This window comes from Primulina huaijiensis, chromosome 2 (genome assembly GCF_012295235.1).
Source record: "Primulina huaijiensis isolate GDHJ02 chromosome 2, ASM1229523v2, whole genome shotgun sequence".
Taxonomy (NCBI): domain Eukaryota; kingdom Viridiplantae; phylum Streptophyta; class Magnoliopsida; order Lamiales; family Gesneriaceae; genus Primulina; species Primulina huaijiensis.
The window spans coordinates 29261258-29277872 of record NC_133307.1 but is presented as its reverse complement, the minus strand read 5'-3'; the positions used below and the strand labels follow the sequence as shown (position 1 = coordinate 29277872).

Sequence of the window (16615 nt, the reverse complement as noted above, 5' to 3'; positions counted from 1 at the left end):
TTTTTTTTTTTTTTTTTTTTTTTTTTTGTGAGTGAACTGAACAAGTTGATTGGTGCTACACTCGGTAATCATAAAAAAAAAACCGTAGCATATATGTTTATTTTTATGAAAAACATTAAAATACAGCAAAATTTATATTATGTTTATAAATATTCAAGAGGTGACTAGTGCCTAGGAAGTGTGATATTTAGCTTTCGTCTTTCTGTGTTTATTTTTAAAGTAATAAAGATGTAATTTCACACCCTCTTGTTTGAGTGTGAAAATAATATGATAACATAATATTCGAGTCAAATTTCGGACTCAAAGGTTATCGGTGATATTTGACATCTTAATAAAAGGAAAAGATATTTGCTATTCTAATTTTTTTGAAAAACATAAATAATTTTTTTTTATGCTTTTCGGAAATTCTCTCATTTTCGGAAACATAAACAAATATGCGAATATTATTTTCAAATTCTTTAAACAAAATTATATTATTTTCATTTTTCACATTCTCTCACACAAACATGTTTTTAGTTTAAATTTTCACAATTCCTAACATAGGATTCTATTTTACTCCAAAAAATAATTCTATAATACCACATTCTAATGCAAATTACTGTGTGTTCAGAAACAAGAGTTGGGTCGGGTCATCTACAACCCAAAAGTCCATTTTAATGCATTTTCTTGCAGGTGAGCATAGAGATCTGGACGCCTACCTGCTAAAAACAAAACTTATCAAAGAAAACTAGGAAAAAGGGGCGTTCCGAGAATCGAACTCGGGACCTCTCGCACCCAAAGCGAGAATCATACCACTAGACCAAACGCCCTGTGTTGCTTTGTTGTTTTACATAATATTATTTAAAACCTTGTATATAAATTCTTTCTTGGACACACTGCTCTTCTTGTTAATTTCCCGCCTCTCCCATGAGATTCTTTTAGATATCAGGCATTTTCAGTCGCATGTTCCCTCATGAGATTCTATTGACCGCTTCTGTTGACAGGGAGGCAAGGGAATAACAGATTTAAAGTCATCTCTTCAGGTATATTGACAGCACATGTTTGAGAATTCCTGATCTTCTCTATGAAACTCATGTATATAACTCAAATATGTACTTTGTTCATGACAGAATATATTTGCTGAGAACCTCTTTGAGAAGAAAGATGACTTTCTTCAAACATTTTCGTCTGAATACAATTATATATGTAAAGTATGTAGAATCCTTTCCTGTGTGGAATTTCATGCATGCTGCTGCTTATTAATTATTATTATAGTCTAATTTTGTATCTCCCACTTTTCATGCATTTAGAAATATTGTCTCAAGTGCAGAAGTATTGCAAAACAATGCTTCTAATAGCTGCAAAGGTAACTCCAAATGTCATCTGAAAGAAGAGCATGGTAATGTTGAGGTGAATATTTTTGTTTGTTGATCCTTATCATGTCAGTCAATGCAATAATAAAATGTGTAACTCTGGATTTCATTCTGCCTAAAATAAAATGTTCTCTCCAATGATTCCCTTAGTGATTCCTATGTTACTGCGCCATAATATTGTGTACCTGCGTATATTTGTGATGTAGTTCCAATCCTAAACGTTTTGAATATTGCTGCTTGATCAGGATTTATTTGAGCTGCAAACTCCATTCATCGACCATGAATGTCAAATTTTGTAGCAGTTTGCAAGTGGCTTGCCTTTATGCTTATATAATTTATTTGGGGGCGAAAGGGTTATATTACTATCACCTTTTCCTTCAGCATCTGGTGGTTTGAGGATTGGTAATAGACATGTTGCAGTACTTGCTTTTGAATTGATTGTGTAGTACTCTTATGATAGCTGTTGAGAACGTACGTTTTGTAGATTATTGAACGTTTGTAGATTATTGTTCTATTTCATTGCTTCCATCTCAGTTGCAGAAAAGGGTTACCACCATATGGTCTATGCAATTAATGATTAGGTTTTTAAAAACAAAATCTACAAAATGATGATCATCCGTCGCATCAATGGGTGAGAAAATCTCTAGCAAATGCTTATAAATGTCATCAAATCATCCTTCCTCTACAAGGACTTCTTTTTTTACAATATTAGATGAAATATTTTGATTATTAGGCAGCTTTATTCCACCTGAAAAGAGTTTTTTTTAACTACAAAGAATTTTTTCCTGCTCTTATAACTTATTGCATGCACTTGATCTATGGTACCAATCTTTCAAGAGAACACTTTCTCCACTCCTTCAGCTTCTAATTACAAAACTATGGTTCGGCTTGAGAGTTCTCTATATTTACTGAGAGAGAAACAGCATCTTTTTATGTATGGATCTATCTATTATGTTTCAGGATCTGAGTTTCTCTCTTGATTTTGTTGTTTTTGTTTCACTATTTTAGGTTTACCGCGTTGAATGTACTGCAGTGGGGACTCTTTATTGCCGATTAGTGCCGCTTGTTCTTCTTCTTGTTGATGGTGACTGTCTTATCTGTTTTATTTTATGAAAAATAAAATTGAGTTACTTTTGGTATAAAGAAAGGGTCAACAAGATAGTTTCAACACATTGCTTGGCTTTGCAGCTGTTTATCGTTTTACCGATACCCTACTGGCATGAGGCTACGTATCGGTCAGGTTTGATTTTGTCTGTGTTTTTATATTTTTTAGATATAGCTTTTGTGTGTTTTAATAATAGACAATTGGTGAATTCACCATCATAGACTGACTGGTAAATAGGATGTGAATTTGTTGTTGGCAGATGTTAATCGTACCTCCCTACCAACGAAAGGGTTATGGTCGTACTCTTCTCACAGTGCTCAACAATTAATGTTGCAATATCAGAAAATGCTTATGACCTAACTGTTGAAGAACCAGTGGATTCCCTTCAACACGTGAGGACCTGCATTGATGTGCAGCACCTGCTTGATTTTGAGCCGATCCATAAATCACTCGATCCGCTTGTTTCACTGTTGAAGCACAAAAACTTGTCAAAGAACAGCCAGCCAATTCGATGTGGACCTTCACAGAGTATCACCGAATCTGTCCGAGCAAGTTTGAAAATTAACAAACGACAGTTTCTTCAGTGCTGGGAGATTCTCATCTACTTTAGCTTAAATCCCATAGAGAAGTACATGGAGAATTACACGACCTTTGTTTCAAATCGTGTGAAAGATGATGTGATTGGGAAAGAACCCGAGGTCTCAGGTAAGCGGTTAATTGATATCCCAACAGAGTTTGATCAGGAAATTAATGTCATTTGCTATGTTTAAATCGGAGGGTGGCGATGGGACGAGGATCGAGAAGGATGAGAACGAGGGAAATTTAGATGAGCAAATAAGGCAACGTACTAGTGGATATTAGGATAAAAGAGATCAAATTGGATGCAGAGAAAGTGTCTTCTTGAAGCCTAGAGTTCAACGTTGTATTTTGTGGAAACTTGAATTAAGAAAATGGCTGTTGCTTTAGAACAACAACCAAATTTGTTGAGGCATTTATGTGCGTTAACGATTGTCTTTGTATCTGCCGTCAGCCTTGTTTTGGAGAAAGAGGAAATTATAGGCAATTTGAGAATCAGCCTTGTTTTTGAGAAAGAGGAAATTATAGCAATGGACTCGTTGCACTTTGCCAATTTTTTATGTTTGAAAACTATGGTTGATGAGACATGCACAAATTAGGCTAGCTTGCTATTTATATTCCAACTTCCTTCATTTTAAAAAAAGTAATATTACACTTTTTGTTCTTTTGAACACCCTTTTTACGGTTTAATATTTCCTAATTTGACATGTATTTTTAATTAACACCATTCTAAAAGAAATCTATTGTTATGTTATATTTTAATTTATAAATTTTATTTCTTGATTCTGGAAACACATCTCACACGGTTAGAAATTTGTATATCTGTCTAAAATCGCAAAAAGACAAATATAGATGTTAAAATTTTTAGAATATTTCTAATTTAGTTATTATCCTCGAAAGATATCAGAAAATTCTTCAAAACTGTATCAGAAAATGATATTTTTAGGTAAAATAAAGTTTGATGATTTAGATATTTCAACGTGAAAACTTAGTGGAATAAGTCTGTTCATATTTTATAATTTATCTGCGACTAGAAGACATTAATAGCTCTGATAAACAATAAAACGACATCTTATGCTACTAGGGTTTTAAGTTCCTCTCTCAAATTGTTCTTATAGTTGAGTTCCGCCCGCCTCCGCACAACTCCTTCCAGGTTCGCCTTCTCTTGCACACGCTCACGCTGGTTGATGAATTTGATCTATTTTTTGAGATCGAAAATTATCTAGATTGATTTCTAATTTGAAGTTTCGTTTCTTCTTCGTTGATTTGTTGCAAATGCAGGTGTAGTAGTTGTAGGATTGAGAGAAAATGATTGAGAAAACGAAGGGAAGAAAGGATGAAGTGGTGACGCGGGAGTATACCATTAACCTCCACAAGAGGTTACATGGCTGGTATGTTTATTAGGAATCATCGCTTTCTTGAATTTTTGCACTGCTGGGCGTATGTGCGAAGTTTTCTTATGATTTTAGCTTATCTCGTTTGCTTTCCTGAATATATTTTTTGATATTTCTCTGTGGCTCACTAGTGTTTTGTAAATCATATAATATGAAAATGCACTTCATAATGTGATTGTGGTGTACTTTCGCATTGGGTGGTAAACTGGTAATGTGGATCAGCAATATGACGGCTCCTTTAAAATGTCTCAATACGTTTTCTCTATTTGCCTTCACATTCGAGCCTTGTGTTGGACTCTCTTCTAAAGTGAGTTCAATCGATTAACTTTTTAGATTACCATGGCTACCTTATATTTTCCATTTTAATCATGTTTATCACATCTCTGTCTCCACTGATCGTTGGCTTCATGCATCAGTTCCTATCTTTCAATGTTTTGATGTTTACAGTTCCATGCCTATAATTAATACTGGTTTTTGATATATTCTTTTCCATTTCAATAAAATTCTTTCTTCGTGGATATTAATTAGCACCTTTAAGAAGAAGGCTCCCAATGCCATCAAAGAGATCAGAAAATTCGCGCGGAAAGCCATGGGTACCACAGATGTGAGAGTGGATGTGAAGCTTAACAAGCAAATTTGGAGCAGGGGTATTCGAAGTGTTCCAAGGAGGGTCAGAGTTCGAATTGCTCGCAAGAGGAATGATGACGAGGATGCCAAGGAAGAGCTGTACTCCCTTGTTACTGTTGCAGAAATCCCTGCTGAAGGATTGAAGGGCTTGGGTACCAAGGTTATTGAAGAGGAAGACTAGATTACCGATTGCAGCAGTATCAATCTTTTTTTGACTCCATAGACAAGTATTAATCGTGATTTTCCTTCACGGTGACATTAATGATTAAACCAAGTTCTTTTTTTGTGCAATTGAGGATATTTATAAGTAAATTAGTCGCGTTGGTCGGTCCCATACGAAACAATCCGTGATTTATGTGTATGTATACTGCTTTAAAAGAGCAATAACGTTAGAAATACGTGGCATCAAATTAAATGTTGTGATAGCATATTTTTAATCATGATAATATTTCCAAGAATCACCACATACTCGAGTTCTGATTTTCAGTTAAATATAGAAACGATATTTTTGGCAAAATTGTCCTATCGTTTTTTTTATTCGTCAATCGATTTGATTTCGATGAATGTTTAAAATTTATTTGCAAATTTAAGAGCATATTAGAATGGCAGTTGCTCGTTGTTTTTCCCCTTGTTTTCTTTAAGACGATCAGATTTAGTAATCTGTTCGAATATCTAAGACTAACAATAATTTCAGCTGTTTTTTGTCCCCGTTTCATCATGTTCAATTAAAATAGACGTTCTAGATTATCGGCAACACTCACTGCATCCAAGGGCAAATATAAAACACGCAAACTTGTGTATGATCGATGGGAGAACTTAATTGAAAGCATTTGAGTAAGTACCAAAATAATTAATAAACAAGATGATACTAAGATTGCAAACAAGCCTTCAAGCAAATGGGTATTTTTTTGCACGACATTCAAAACAGATTCTTATCATGGTTACTATACTAAACAACTTTGTCGTATTTTCTCAAGACATAAAATAAATATAAAATCCGACGGACTGACAAGTGACCGTGTGTAAATTCAGAGATCTGCTCTCCCAGGGTATCTTGGGAATGGAATGACATCTCTAATGTTTTCCATACCGGTAGCAAAAAGAATCATTCGTTCAAAGCCTAGGCCGAAACCACTATGCTTCACTGTACCATAGCGGCGTAGGTCAAGATACCACTCATATGGTTCTAAAGGTAGACCCAATTCCAATATCCTGAGTAAAAGAAATCATTTATATCCATATAAGTGATCTAGAAGAATATAAAAGGTTTAACTTGTGATCTGGCTTTATAAAGAGAAGCAACTGGAAAATCAAATACAGCAATAAAGCAGCTTCTACTACCTATCCCTGAGAACTTCATAATTCTCCTCTCTTTGGCTTCCGCCAACAAGTTCTCCAACCTGATGAACACAATAATCCATTAAAGTATAAACTTATGATGTGCTTGTAGAAATTGCGATTCAGATTGCTACATGAAGAACAGATCATTGAAAAAGAACCCACCTTCGGTACTAGCACATCCATAGCAGCAACAGTTTTATTGTCTTCATTGACCTTCATATAGAAAGCTTTAATAGCTTTGGGGTAGTTATAGACAATAACAGGTGCTTTGAATTTGTCTTCTGTCAAGTATCTGTTTGGGGGCGGGGGGGAGGAGTCATCAAATGGAGTAGAATTCAGTTACTTAAACTGCAAGCTACGCGGAGAGAAGAAACAATGAACTGGTACTTACCTTTCATGTTCAGATGCCAAATCAATACCCCATTCTACTTTATTCTCGAATTTCCTAACTTTAGCAGCTTCCTCAAGAATGGCAACTGCTTCTGTGTAAGTTATTCTATGGAACTTGGATTTCGCAACCATTTCAAGCCGTTGGATGGCAGTTTTGTCGATAAACTTGGTCATGAATTCCATATCATCATAGCAGTTGTCAAGCAACCACTGACAGAGAAATCTCACATATGCCTCTGCACAGTTCATATCGTCCTACAAAAGCATATCATCAATGTCAACTCCCATGCCAGTACACAACTTAAACAGTAAAAATATAAAATAAAATCCAATTACAGGAGAACAAAGCTTCACAAATCTTCAAGTCTGATGTATAGGATTACAATATATAATATACATCAAGATTTAGACTGTTCGTCAACATGAAGACCTTCAGCGCAGTTTCAATTTAAAGAGCAGAGGATATGTTGCACATTAAGATGAAGTATCTTTTTACTCAAACGCAAGCTTCATAAAGCATTTACAGGTGGCATACCTCTATATTTGCAAATGCTATTTCAGGTTCCACCATCCAAAACTCGGCAAGATGTCTTGATGTGTGAGAGTTTTCCGCTCGAAATGTAGGTCCAAAGGTATATACGCTACTGAGGGCACATGCATATGTTTCAACCTGCAGTTGCCCAGATACAGTCAAGAATGCTTGCCGGGCAAAAAAATCCTCTGAATAATCAATTTTTCCATCCTTCTTTGGAATGCCACTGCTAACCCTACATCTCTCAGCCAGATTTAGCCTTTCATTTAGCTTTGAGAGATGATCTTTCGCCTTAGTGAGCTCAGCGACTGCAGCACTAATTTTCTCCTTGCTTGCTTTAGCAGATTTTAGCTGCGCGATAACTTCTCCTTTCTCCTTGACATCAAGTTCAGCAGCTGCCACATCAGTTTCTGAAGGCGGAGGGTTCTCTTTCAGCTCTTTCTCTAATTTCTCTGCTTCGCAGATTATTGTTGTGACTTGAAACATCTCCCCAGCACCCTCACAATCGCTGGTTGTAATAATGGGAGTATGAACATAAAGGAAACCATGTTTCTGAAAGAATGTGTGGGTAGCATATGCCAGAGCATTGCGAATTCTGGCAACTGCAGAAATCTAGACAACCAAGAGAGTACAACAATTCAAGTGAGAAAATATCAGTAGAGTAGATCATATTAAGGTATGGAATGTTTAGCATAAAAAATTAAGTTATTTGTGCAAGTTAAAAGAGGAATGTAACAACTAACAAGGTGTACTGATCCAGGAGTCCAATTTCTGGTGTCACCCACAGCGTTCAACATTAATATTTCTCAAACAGCAATCATAAAAATAGCCTAACAGAAGCAATTTAGATGTGCCTTGAATAGATAATTTTTTACAGGCATCATCTATTGAGTCAAAGCATGAGTACTGTCTTTACTACTTTGATACAAATCACTAACAGGAAGACAGAAAAGCTATATGCGTGATGCAACATTTGACCCACTCCAGTAAGTTTGACTGATTTTTTACACTGTCAAGTCCTACATGACCAAAATCATTTCGATCATCTGAACAGTATGGAAAATGAAAAATCAAGACAACTCCCATCTGTAAGCATAATTTACATTTAAAAATAATGGGACTCTCCAACAAATGAGCATCCGAATGAAAGTGACAACACCAAGTACTATAGCTAGATTAAACACATTTAGGCAGTAAAATAAAATGTACATAAACTATTCGCGCCTTTCCCAAAATATTTTTTCAGAAAACATCTAGCCTTTCATTTCCTAATTCAAAAACAATAAAGCCCGATGCTGCAAAATCTAGCTGGAGATTCCCATCACCCAACAACAAAAACATGAAGAAATACAACAGCAATGACAGAAATTAATTGACCGGGATAACTTAAAATACCACATGCATATAATCCAATTTCCAAAAAGATTATTAATTTACAAAATTCTTTAGCAATCACATAACTACGGCCAATCAAACAAATGGATGCCCAAGTTTGATGAGTTTAAAAGGCGTAAGGTCATACAGTGTTAGTCCTGGGGCGAAGGTGCATAACATCCCTGAGAAATTCGAGCGTCAGTTTAGTCTTTGGCAACGGATACTTCCCGGCATCTACGGTACCCACATCGAAAACCTTCTTCACCTTAAGCTCGATCTTCTGCTTCACACCTTCGGGCGGAAGATGGAGCTCACCTTCCACGTGTATGCAGGTTCCCGTGGAAACGACGTCGCTTAGCTTGTAAACGTCGGCCTCCACAATCACCTGCAAATTCCCAGGGCAGGACCCATCATTCACCTCCAGAAAGGCGAAGGCTCCTTTCCCCTGCTCCCGACCCGTTTTCACCCATCCCCCGATTCGGACCCTCTGTCCGGCCAGTCCGGCACCCATATCGGGCCTATTCAAGACTGAACGGATCAACACACGTTGGGAGAATTCAGCCTCCCTCACGATGTCATCGTTGATGTTGAGATTGTCCAGTAGCGGCGGCGCAGATGCGTCTGACATTTCCGTTTTCTCTTCGGTTTTGACTGGCGGAGTAGTAGGAGGGAAATTCCTTTAAGCGCAGTAAACCCTAATTAAAGTAATTTTTTATGGTGAATCGGATACAGGTCGTTTGATTCCCCATTTACAAGGAATCAACGGAGAATCTATTCTAAACAAATTTAATGGAGAATCTCGTCACCTATAGCACAATATCCAAAGCATTTTTTTATTTTTAATTAAATAAATTGGATTAGATTTTCTGGGCCGGCTCATATTTGAGTTTTTGGCCCACTGGTTTATGGCCCCTTTCCAAACCCTGCAGTTCGAACTCGTTTAAAATCCAAACACAGTTAAAACCCTAACCCCAGGCATCCATCCACATCTTCCGTTTAAGCACCCCTTTCGGCGGCAGAAAGAACCCCAGAGGCATCTCAGCGTTGTAGAATATATCATCATGGGTATGTTTTCAAAGAGTTTTTTAATATGTTCTCCCTATAAATTATTGATTAATCTGGATAATTTTCGATCGATTGTTGTTTCTTTGTGAAAAATTGCAGGTAAGGTACACGGGTCACTAGCGCGTGCGGGAAAGGTGAGAGGACAGACGCCGAAGGTGGCGAAGCAGGACAAGAAGAAGAAGCCCCGCGGCCGTGCTCACAAGCGCATGCAATACAACCGCCGCTTTGTCACTGCCGGTAACCTAATTTTCCCCCTTTTGTGGATTTTTCTATTTTGTTTCCGCACGACTTAGTTTAGATTGCTGGAAAAACCGATCAAAGTAAATTTTTCCATATTTTGTCTTTGATTCCATTTTCTTTAGTTTGTCTTACTTGAAAATATGTTGTTAAGGCTGTTTATGCTTAAAGTAAGCCTGTTTGACCTTGTGGAAAGTAAATTATAGGTGAAAGTTCATTTTCACTACTATAAGTGATTATTGGTATTAGTTTTCTAACTACTGATCCATTAATCAATTTTAATCCTAGCGTGGAATTTTTTAAATTTTTCTGGAAATTTTTTCCCACTTGGGATCATATCGAAGTTCAAAGTTAAAATTACAATAACAAGATAATATACGAAGTTACCGCCTTTTGTCCGGTCATTATTTTTCGGTAATAAATCTTTGTTATTTGTGGTAATGTTTTTGATTAGGGAAAATATTAAATATATTCTTTTCACAAAAAATTGATTGATTGTCGGAGAAGAATATCACCATAATCATGTTGCAGGATGACTGGATAATAGATGGAAATGCATTTTTTTCGGTTATAGCTCGTTAGATTCCTTTGTTATGGATAAAATTTGATGCTTTATCAAAGATAGTAGTTGTGAAGTTGAATTTGTTGTTCGTTTTTCTTTTAACTGTTTGCAGTTGTTGGCTTTGGTAAGAAGAGAGGACCAAACTCATCAGAGAAGTGAAAGAGGCCATAGTTGTGTAGTTGCCATGGCTGAACCAGATTTTGGAACTGGATTAATTGTCCTTTCTGACGCCATAGTTTTGTTAAGCCCTGGGATTCAACTGGTGTGCCATTTCTATTTTGCTTCTTACTTTGTTGAAACTGAACATACATATTACTCAATTAAGTACACTATTAATCCCAACTTTTAGTGGTGGTGGTGAGTCTTGCATTTGTTTTGACTTTATTTATATGTTGGTAAAATAAATTCAGGTGTTGTGAATGTATGATTATGAAGAAAATATCATCATATAGATGTGAACCTCCTGTTGCTGAAATTTGCAAGTGTCCGTGCATTTGTGCCATAGTATTTCATTCATTTGCACGTTGTCGAAATACATTGAATGAAGCCAATGATAACAGTTCGATCAATAGTCTGACATGATACAATCTCAAAAAAACTGGAATTGGACAAGTTCTTGTTCATCTGATCGGAGGCTATGCTGCAACAGAGATCTACTCCAGGTGCAGGTGCAGCACAGCCCACTGATCCAATACCCCGGTGGAGCATAGCTTCATCCAGTTCATAAAGCTAGTAATGATGAATCCATGCGTGAAGCTAATAATAATCAATCCATGTGGTCTAACGTGGGGAAAAGGTTCGAGCAGTTGATTAAAAGATAGCAAACCCTATGGGTCATGCGACTCTGAATCGCCTCAGATCTTTCCGGATAGGGTGAAAAAATCATTCTAACTTCAAAAAAAATTAGAGAAAAAATCTTTGTATGTGAGTCGTTAGTTCGTCCATTTCCGTTGCGTTTCTTTATTTTGAGTTATATAATTGATTTTTTTCAAATTTTCTGTGAAAATTTAATTCAATTAATTTGATAAAGAACTTGGTCGATTGGATAATTTAGAATCCTATACGTTTGGTAGTTGGAAGATCGGATAAGGTCAATTAGTAAACTCAAAATAAAAATTACTCCTACTCCATAGTCGGTACCAACTACAAATAACCCAAAAAAATAGTTATTGTTATTTCATTTTCTAGAACGACTATTACATTGAAATTGATTCTACTAGTATTAATTTGATTAAAATTAATTAAATTACTGATAAAGTATCATCTACAAATCTCAAGTATAACAATATAAAAATTAAAAAAAATTGGCAATTTTTCTGTTTTTTTTTTTTGGGCAGGTGCCGCGGAAATATTGTCGAATTTTGATAAGATGAGTTCTACTTTGACGACAGTTTTAAAATTTCTTGCTCTATGAAAAAAGTCAGAGTCTTTGACCAAAATCCAACGGCTAAGATTCGTTGTAATTCCCCAGCCCGACCCGAACCATAATGGATTTCTACGTCATCAGATTCAAATGCTTTGCCGTATAGACTGCGATTCCGCACCAGAAAGCTCCTAACTTTCCCATTTTCTCAAATTATAAAATCAACATTTCCCGAATAATCAACGCGTTTAAGCAAACCCACAAACCAAACAGTCGGAATACGCTTCCTCGCGGTCTTAACTTAGAATCGATTGATCTTCTGAACCGCTGATTCTGAGGTACTGTTTTGAATTTTTGTTTTGGTTGATGAAATCATGAAATATTTGATTTTTTTTACCATTTTTATTTGAGGAAATTTGTAGTGATCGCTTAAATCTGTAATTGGATTTTTTTGTCGTTATTTTCTGATGGTTGGTTCTTATCTTGCGGTTTTGATGGGATTATTTGAAGAGGTTGGAATTGTGATCGCCGCGGAATTGTTTTATCAGATTAAATCGAAGATGTTTTCCCGGATTTTGGGTAAGCCTAAGCAAGAGACTAGTGCTCTGGCCACTCTTGATAAATTGAACGAGGTATATTTCTTTGCTTGGTGCGAAGTCTGATGTTGCATAGATGGTTACTTTGTGGATTTGTGTGTCTTTAATGACGATTACTGATATGGAAGATTGAATTTTTATGTGATGAACGTGAGGATATCTTGGAGAAAATAAGAGGATGAACTTTTTGGACAATCTGGATCTTGTTTGAACTGTAGTCTAGATGCCAGTATTTCTTCAGAGGAAAGGGGGCCGGCAGATTATTTAATACATTTTTTTTGCTTGCCTGATAAGTTTAAAATCGTTCCTTCAGTATTGTGGATTGATAAACCTCCCCATGTGATTCTTGTAACCTCGTTTTAGAAATCAAGATTCTATATTTTTGTTGATGGATTGTGCTTCTTTTGTATGAAAGGAACTTTTTCTTGATGCCAACAATCGTTTTTGAACTATAGAATTGTGTTCTTTTTTTTTTTGTTGAAATTGCCTCTTTGGCTTGGGAATTATGCCTAGTTTCTGAAATTCAGTTATGTAAAGTCTACACCAAAAGTTAGAAAACTAGTATGGTATGCTGGAGGGGAGTGGATTCAATATAATACGCTGGTGGCCAAAACTAAGTAATATTTGAGAGTAAGGTAACATCGGTATATTATTATTGCCTAATGTGTCTCTTTAGCTCAATGCTCCTGGGGGTTTGAAGGGTAAACACCAGCACCGTGGAGCGGTTCATATTTGTGTATCTCCCTACTTTGTGTACTTAGATAGAATAAGTAAGAGTATAATACTATTTCTGATTGAGAACTAAATATGATCTGAAGATAAATATGACACCTTTGTATTCTAACTAGATTTTTTTATCTGTTTGATGATTTTTGGTTGTTATCTACCTGTTTCTATACTGAAAAATTTATCCTTTCCTTTGCCTAGACTCTCGAGATGCTCGAGAAGAAGGAAAGTGTCCTTCAAAAGAAGGCTTCAGCAGAAGTTGAGAAGGCCAGAAACTATACAAAAGCTAAGAACAAGAGAGGTATGATCGTGTTTATTGTCAGGCATTCCCTCTCCTCATTTAACCCCTGAAAATTTGTTTCTCTTACTCTTTTTTCATTGTGGAAAATGGTTCTGTTTCTAGTTTGTAGTTAGAATTCAGTTAATGATCTAAAGTTCTTTATCAAAGATGTTGATAGCAGTGTACAAATGTGTATGCTTATCGGGTTTATCATTATCCCTGTATTCATATTCGAGTAGATCCCCTGGTTTCTTTATCTGATTTCTAGTTTTTTATGTAGCAGCAAATTAGTGTTTTTCCTTGCACATAGTCTTGTCTTTTTATAGTTTCTCACTTGCATTCCCATATTTCTGCTTGTGTGAATCTCATTGATTCCCTGTTGATAAATAATTGAACAGGGAAGTTTTTTAGGTCATTTTTCACGGGTGCAATTTGTTCTTTTGTGTGATTTTTGAACAGAGCCAGCCTTATTGTTATTACCGATTCTCCTTACTAAGTTGATGTAAAAAAAATTATTGGGATTCTTCAACTGACTTATGTTCGCAAAACATATTAATACAGCGGCTATACAGTGTTTGAAGAGGAAGAAACTCTATGAAGAACAGATGGGGCAACTTGCAAATTTCCAGCTTCGAATCCACGACCAGGTATACTTGATGTTTATTGAATGTTTTGAATAAAATTCCTTTATTATTTGATGAATTTCTTCTTACGTTACTTGCTTTGGGCCTGTTTAAATGTTTGTAGATGATAATGTTAGAAGGTGCAAAAGCTACTACCGATACTGTAGATGCCTTGAGAAGTGGAGCGGCTGCAATGAAAGCAATGCAGAAAGCAACGTAAGTAAACAGACTAAATTAACTGTTCGGAATATTTTAAAATGATCACAAGCACTTGATTTATTTAGCTTTCAATCCCCATTGTTTCTTGCTATAAAATGTTTGTTTCCACACAGTAATATCGATGATGTGGACAAAACGATGGACCAGATAAATGAGCAGACGGAGAACATGAAGCTAATACAGGAAGCCCTGGCTACACCTGTTGGTGCAGCAGCTGATTTTGACGAGGTTTCCGGCCGATTTCTCAGTACCAAAGTTTGTTTTCTTGTGTTGTGATTTTCTCATCTATCAATTAAACATGTTTGGCTAACGCAGGATGAACTGGAGGCGGAACTAGAAGAATTAGAAAGTGCTGAGTTGGAGGAACAGCTTCTTCAGCCTGCAACCACCGCCCCAGCTGCTCCAGTGCACGTCCCATCAGGCAGAGTACCTTCTCGCCCAGTCCCTCAGAGACGGACAGAGGAGGAAGACGAACTTGCTGCTTTGCAAGCAGAAATGGCACTGTAAGTGAGTCAGTTTTCTTGGTTGGATCGATAATTTAGTGTATTTTCTAGGCAGGCGATCTACAATTGACTGTATAATGTATAAGCATTGGGATTTCGGACTTGGTTGGAACAGTGGCTTCTTGTTTGTAATCATCTGATGTAAAATATATGTGCTAGGTTATCGATGTATTCTGGTTAAAGTCTTCAGTGCCAACCAAATAATTTTACTTCATAATCTTAAATTTCTTGGGTGATATTTTACAAATTACAAATACAAGAATAGGAAGAAAAATATAAGGAAGGGTTCGAACATCTGGCTTGTCCCCGATAAGCGAGATATGATTATACACTAGTCCTGTCAATGAAATCTTTGTTAATGAACCTATAGCGAAATAAAACGAAGGTGTGAACATTTTTTGGATGCTTAATGAGAACATTTTTTGGATGATTTGTATGTAGGAAGGTGCCTTTTCAAGTTTATATCATCTTGTCTAAAATATTTCCATTCAATTTCAACGTAATTGTACTAGTTCTGATTAAAATAAATATATATAATATAATTTTTAAATAATACTGAAGGAAAATTATTTGAATTTTTGAACAAAAATGTGAACGTTTTTTTAAAAAAAAAAAAACCTTTTAGGATGGATATAAATATATGTATTAGGTATACGATTATGTAACACTATACGTGTTTATCTGAGTCACTTTCTATCGATATACATTATCTGGTGAATCAATAAATCATCTCCAACTCATTGCACTACATTTCGCACTACAATCGAATATTCTCATAATATTTTTTTTATTTCAACATTAATATTTATATTTCCTAATAAATATTTATAGTTTGATAATACGATAATAATTAAAACTTATAATTTATATTATTAAAATTGGAATTAATTATTTCGCATAAAGTATTAAATTATTTGAATTAATTATGTCATATAAAAAAATTAATCAAAATATTCTTTGAAAAAAATATACAAGTCATTGGAAGTAAAAAAGAGTAGACTTGAACAGGAGAAAAGAAAAATCGATGATAGAATTTTATAAAAAGATTTGAGCAAAATTACTGATTCAACTCTGCGTGAGTACACTAGAAATCAACAACAAAAAATTTTGCAAAAAAGACTTGAAGCTGAACGTCGAGATAATGACAACTTTGGATCTTATTTTGGAGATATTGGAGGATCGGGTTCTGGTTTACCTTATCACTAAACATCTATTTTTTATGTAATCTTTTTATGTTTTGTAATTTTGTTGTTTATTAGTTGTTGTTGTTGTTATTTGTTGTTTCGTATTGTCGTTGGTTGTTCGTAATTTGTACCCTTTTTAACGCATTAATAATTTAACTTGAGTTTTTTTTAAAAAAATTTATATTTTTATACTTAATTAATTTTAAATCAAAGTATTAAAATTTTTATTATTAAAATTTCAAAATTTTTAAAAAATATTAACTTAATATTTATTTAATTTTTAAAATAATAATTTATAAGTTTTATTATTTAATTGAAAAATTAAACTAATATAAAATATTTCAAATATATATATGTGTGTGTGTGTGTGTGTGTGTGGCGCAGCTACAGCACTGCGCCACATCTGGAGTGAGAATTGGAGTCAACCTATTCCAGCGTTAAATGTAGAGTTGCATTGGAGCAAATATTTCAACACTACAATGGTGTTAACACCATTGTAGTGGCATGGATGGAGTTTCTCTAAGGCTCTCGAAGGGGAGAAGAAACTGCCATCAACGCTGAGTGAG

At 35.3% G+C, this 16615-nt stretch overlaps 4 protein-coding genes, 1 non-coding gene and 1 pseudogene across 6 annotated transcripts; 4 read left to right on the top strand and 2 right to left on the bottom strand.

Moving 5' to 3' along the window:
- Window positions 1–656: 656 nt before the first annotated feature.
- LOC140958268 (histone acetyltransferase type B catalytic subunit-like) lies at window positions 657–3669 on the top strand (annotated as a pseudogene).
- TRNAP-UGG (transfer RNA proline (anticodon UGG)) lies at window positions 738–809 on the bottom strand. The gene has a single exon. It is a non-coding gene; the product is annotated as a tRNA-Pro (tRNA).
- A 364-nt stretch (window positions 3670–4033) lies between the features above and the next one.
- Window positions 4034–5358, top strand: LOC140961329 (large ribosomal subunit protein eL31). Its single transcript, XM_073419782.1, has 3 exons — window positions 4034–4186; window positions 4315–4424; window positions 4956–5358. The coding sequence occupies exons 2-3, from the start codon at window positions 4342–4344 to the stop codon at window positions 5233–5235; spliced, it is 363 nt and encodes a 120-aa protein (XP_073275883.1). The 5' UTR covers window positions 4034–4186; window positions 4315–4341; the 3' UTR covers window positions 5236–5358.
- A 546-nt stretch (window positions 5359–5904) lies between these two features.
- Window positions 5905–9454, bottom strand: LOC140971408 (asparagine--tRNA ligase, cytoplasmic 1-like). Its single transcript, XM_073433669.1, has 6 exons — window positions 8840–9454; window positions 7321–7929; window positions 6787–7040; window positions 6558–6687; window positions 6396–6454; window positions 5905–6266 (listed from the first exon to the last, which is right to left on the bottom strand). The coding sequence occupies exons 1-6, from the start codon at window positions 9317–9319 to the stop codon at window positions 6083–6085; spliced, it is 1716 nt and encodes a 571-aa protein (XP_073289770.1). The 5' UTR covers window positions 9320–9454; the 3' UTR covers window positions 5905–6082.
- A 152-nt stretch (window positions 9455–9606) lies between these two features.
- LOC140971409 (small ribosomal subunit protein eS30z/eS30y/eS30x) lies at window positions 9607–10921 on the top strand. Its single transcript, XM_073433670.1, has 3 exons — window positions 9607–9756; window positions 9856–9993; window positions 10668–10921. The coding sequence occupies exons 1-3, from the start codon at window positions 9753–9755 to the stop codon at window positions 10712–10714; spliced, it is 189 nt and encodes a 62-aa protein (XP_073289771.1). The 5' UTR covers window positions 9607–9752; the 3' UTR covers window positions 10715–10921.
- A 1104-nt stretch (window positions 10922–12025) lies between these two features.
- Window positions 12026–15091, top strand: LOC140971407 (vacuolar protein sorting-associated protein 32 homolog 2-like). Of its 2 annotated transcripts, none has more exons than XM_073433667.1 (7): window positions 12026–12256; window positions 12429–12550; window positions 13442–13541; window positions 14082–14167; window positions 14268–14359; window positions 14476–14590; window positions 14678–15091. In XM_073433667.1, exons 2-7 carry the CDS (start codon window positions 12479–12481, stop codon window positions 14867–14869), a joined length of 657 nt encoding a protein of 218 aa, XP_073289768.1. In that variant the 5' UTR covers window positions 12026–12256; window positions 12429–12478; the 3' UTR covers window positions 14870–15091. The 2 variants fall into 2 exon arrangements, with proteins under 2 accessions (XP_073289768.1, XP_073289769.1); XM_073433668.1 differs by having other exon boundaries at window positions 12052–12256; window positions 12467–12550.
- Window positions 15092–16615: the final 1524 nt, after the last annotated feature.

What these genes read in the sequence shown, in the direction of transcription:
- LOC140971408 (XM_073433669.1), bottom strand. Translation starts at nt 9,319, where the DNA reads ATGTCAGACGCATCTGCGCCGCCGCTACTGGACAATCTCAACATCAAC. An exon ending in TTCGCCCCAGGACTAACACT is followed by an intron (nt 7,930 to 8,839) that starts GTATGACCTTAC and finishes TTGGTTGTCTAG; the next exon opens with ATTTCTGCAGTTGCCAGAAT. An exon ending in TATGAAGTTCTCAGGGATAG is followed by an intron (nt 6,267 to 6,395) that starts GTAGTAGAAGCT and finishes TCTTTTACTCAG; the next exon opens with GATATTGGAATTGGGTCTAC.
- LOC140961329 (XM_073419782.1), top strand. Translation starts at nt 4,342, where the DNA reads ATGATTGAGAAAACGAAGGGAAGAAAGGATGAAGTGGTGACGCGGGAG. An exon ending in CACAAGAGGTTACATGGCTG is followed by an intron (nt 4,425 to 4,955) that starts GTATGTTTATTA and finishes GATATTAATTAG; the next exon opens with CACCTTTAAGAAGAAGGCTC.
- LOC140971409 (XM_073433670.1), top strand. An exon ending in CCGCCGCTTTGTCACTGCCG is followed by an intron (nt 9,994 to 10,667) that starts GTAACCTAATTT and finishes AACTGTTTGCAG; the next exon opens with TTGTTGGCTTTGGTAAGAAG.
- LOC140971407 (XM_073433667.1), top strand. Translation starts at nt 12,479, where the DNA reads ATGTTTTCCCGGATTTTGGGTAAGCCTAAGCAAGAGACTAGTGCTCTG. An exon ending in AAAGCAATGCAGAAAGCAAC is followed by an intron (nt 14,360 to 14,475) that starts GTAAGTAAACAG and finishes GTTTCCACACAG; the next exon opens with TAATATCGATGATGTGGACA. An exon ending in CAGCAGCTGATTTTGACGAG is followed by an intron (nt 14,591 to 14,677) that starts GTTTCCGGCCGA and finishes TGGCTAACGCAG; the next exon opens with GATGAACTGGAGGCGGAACT.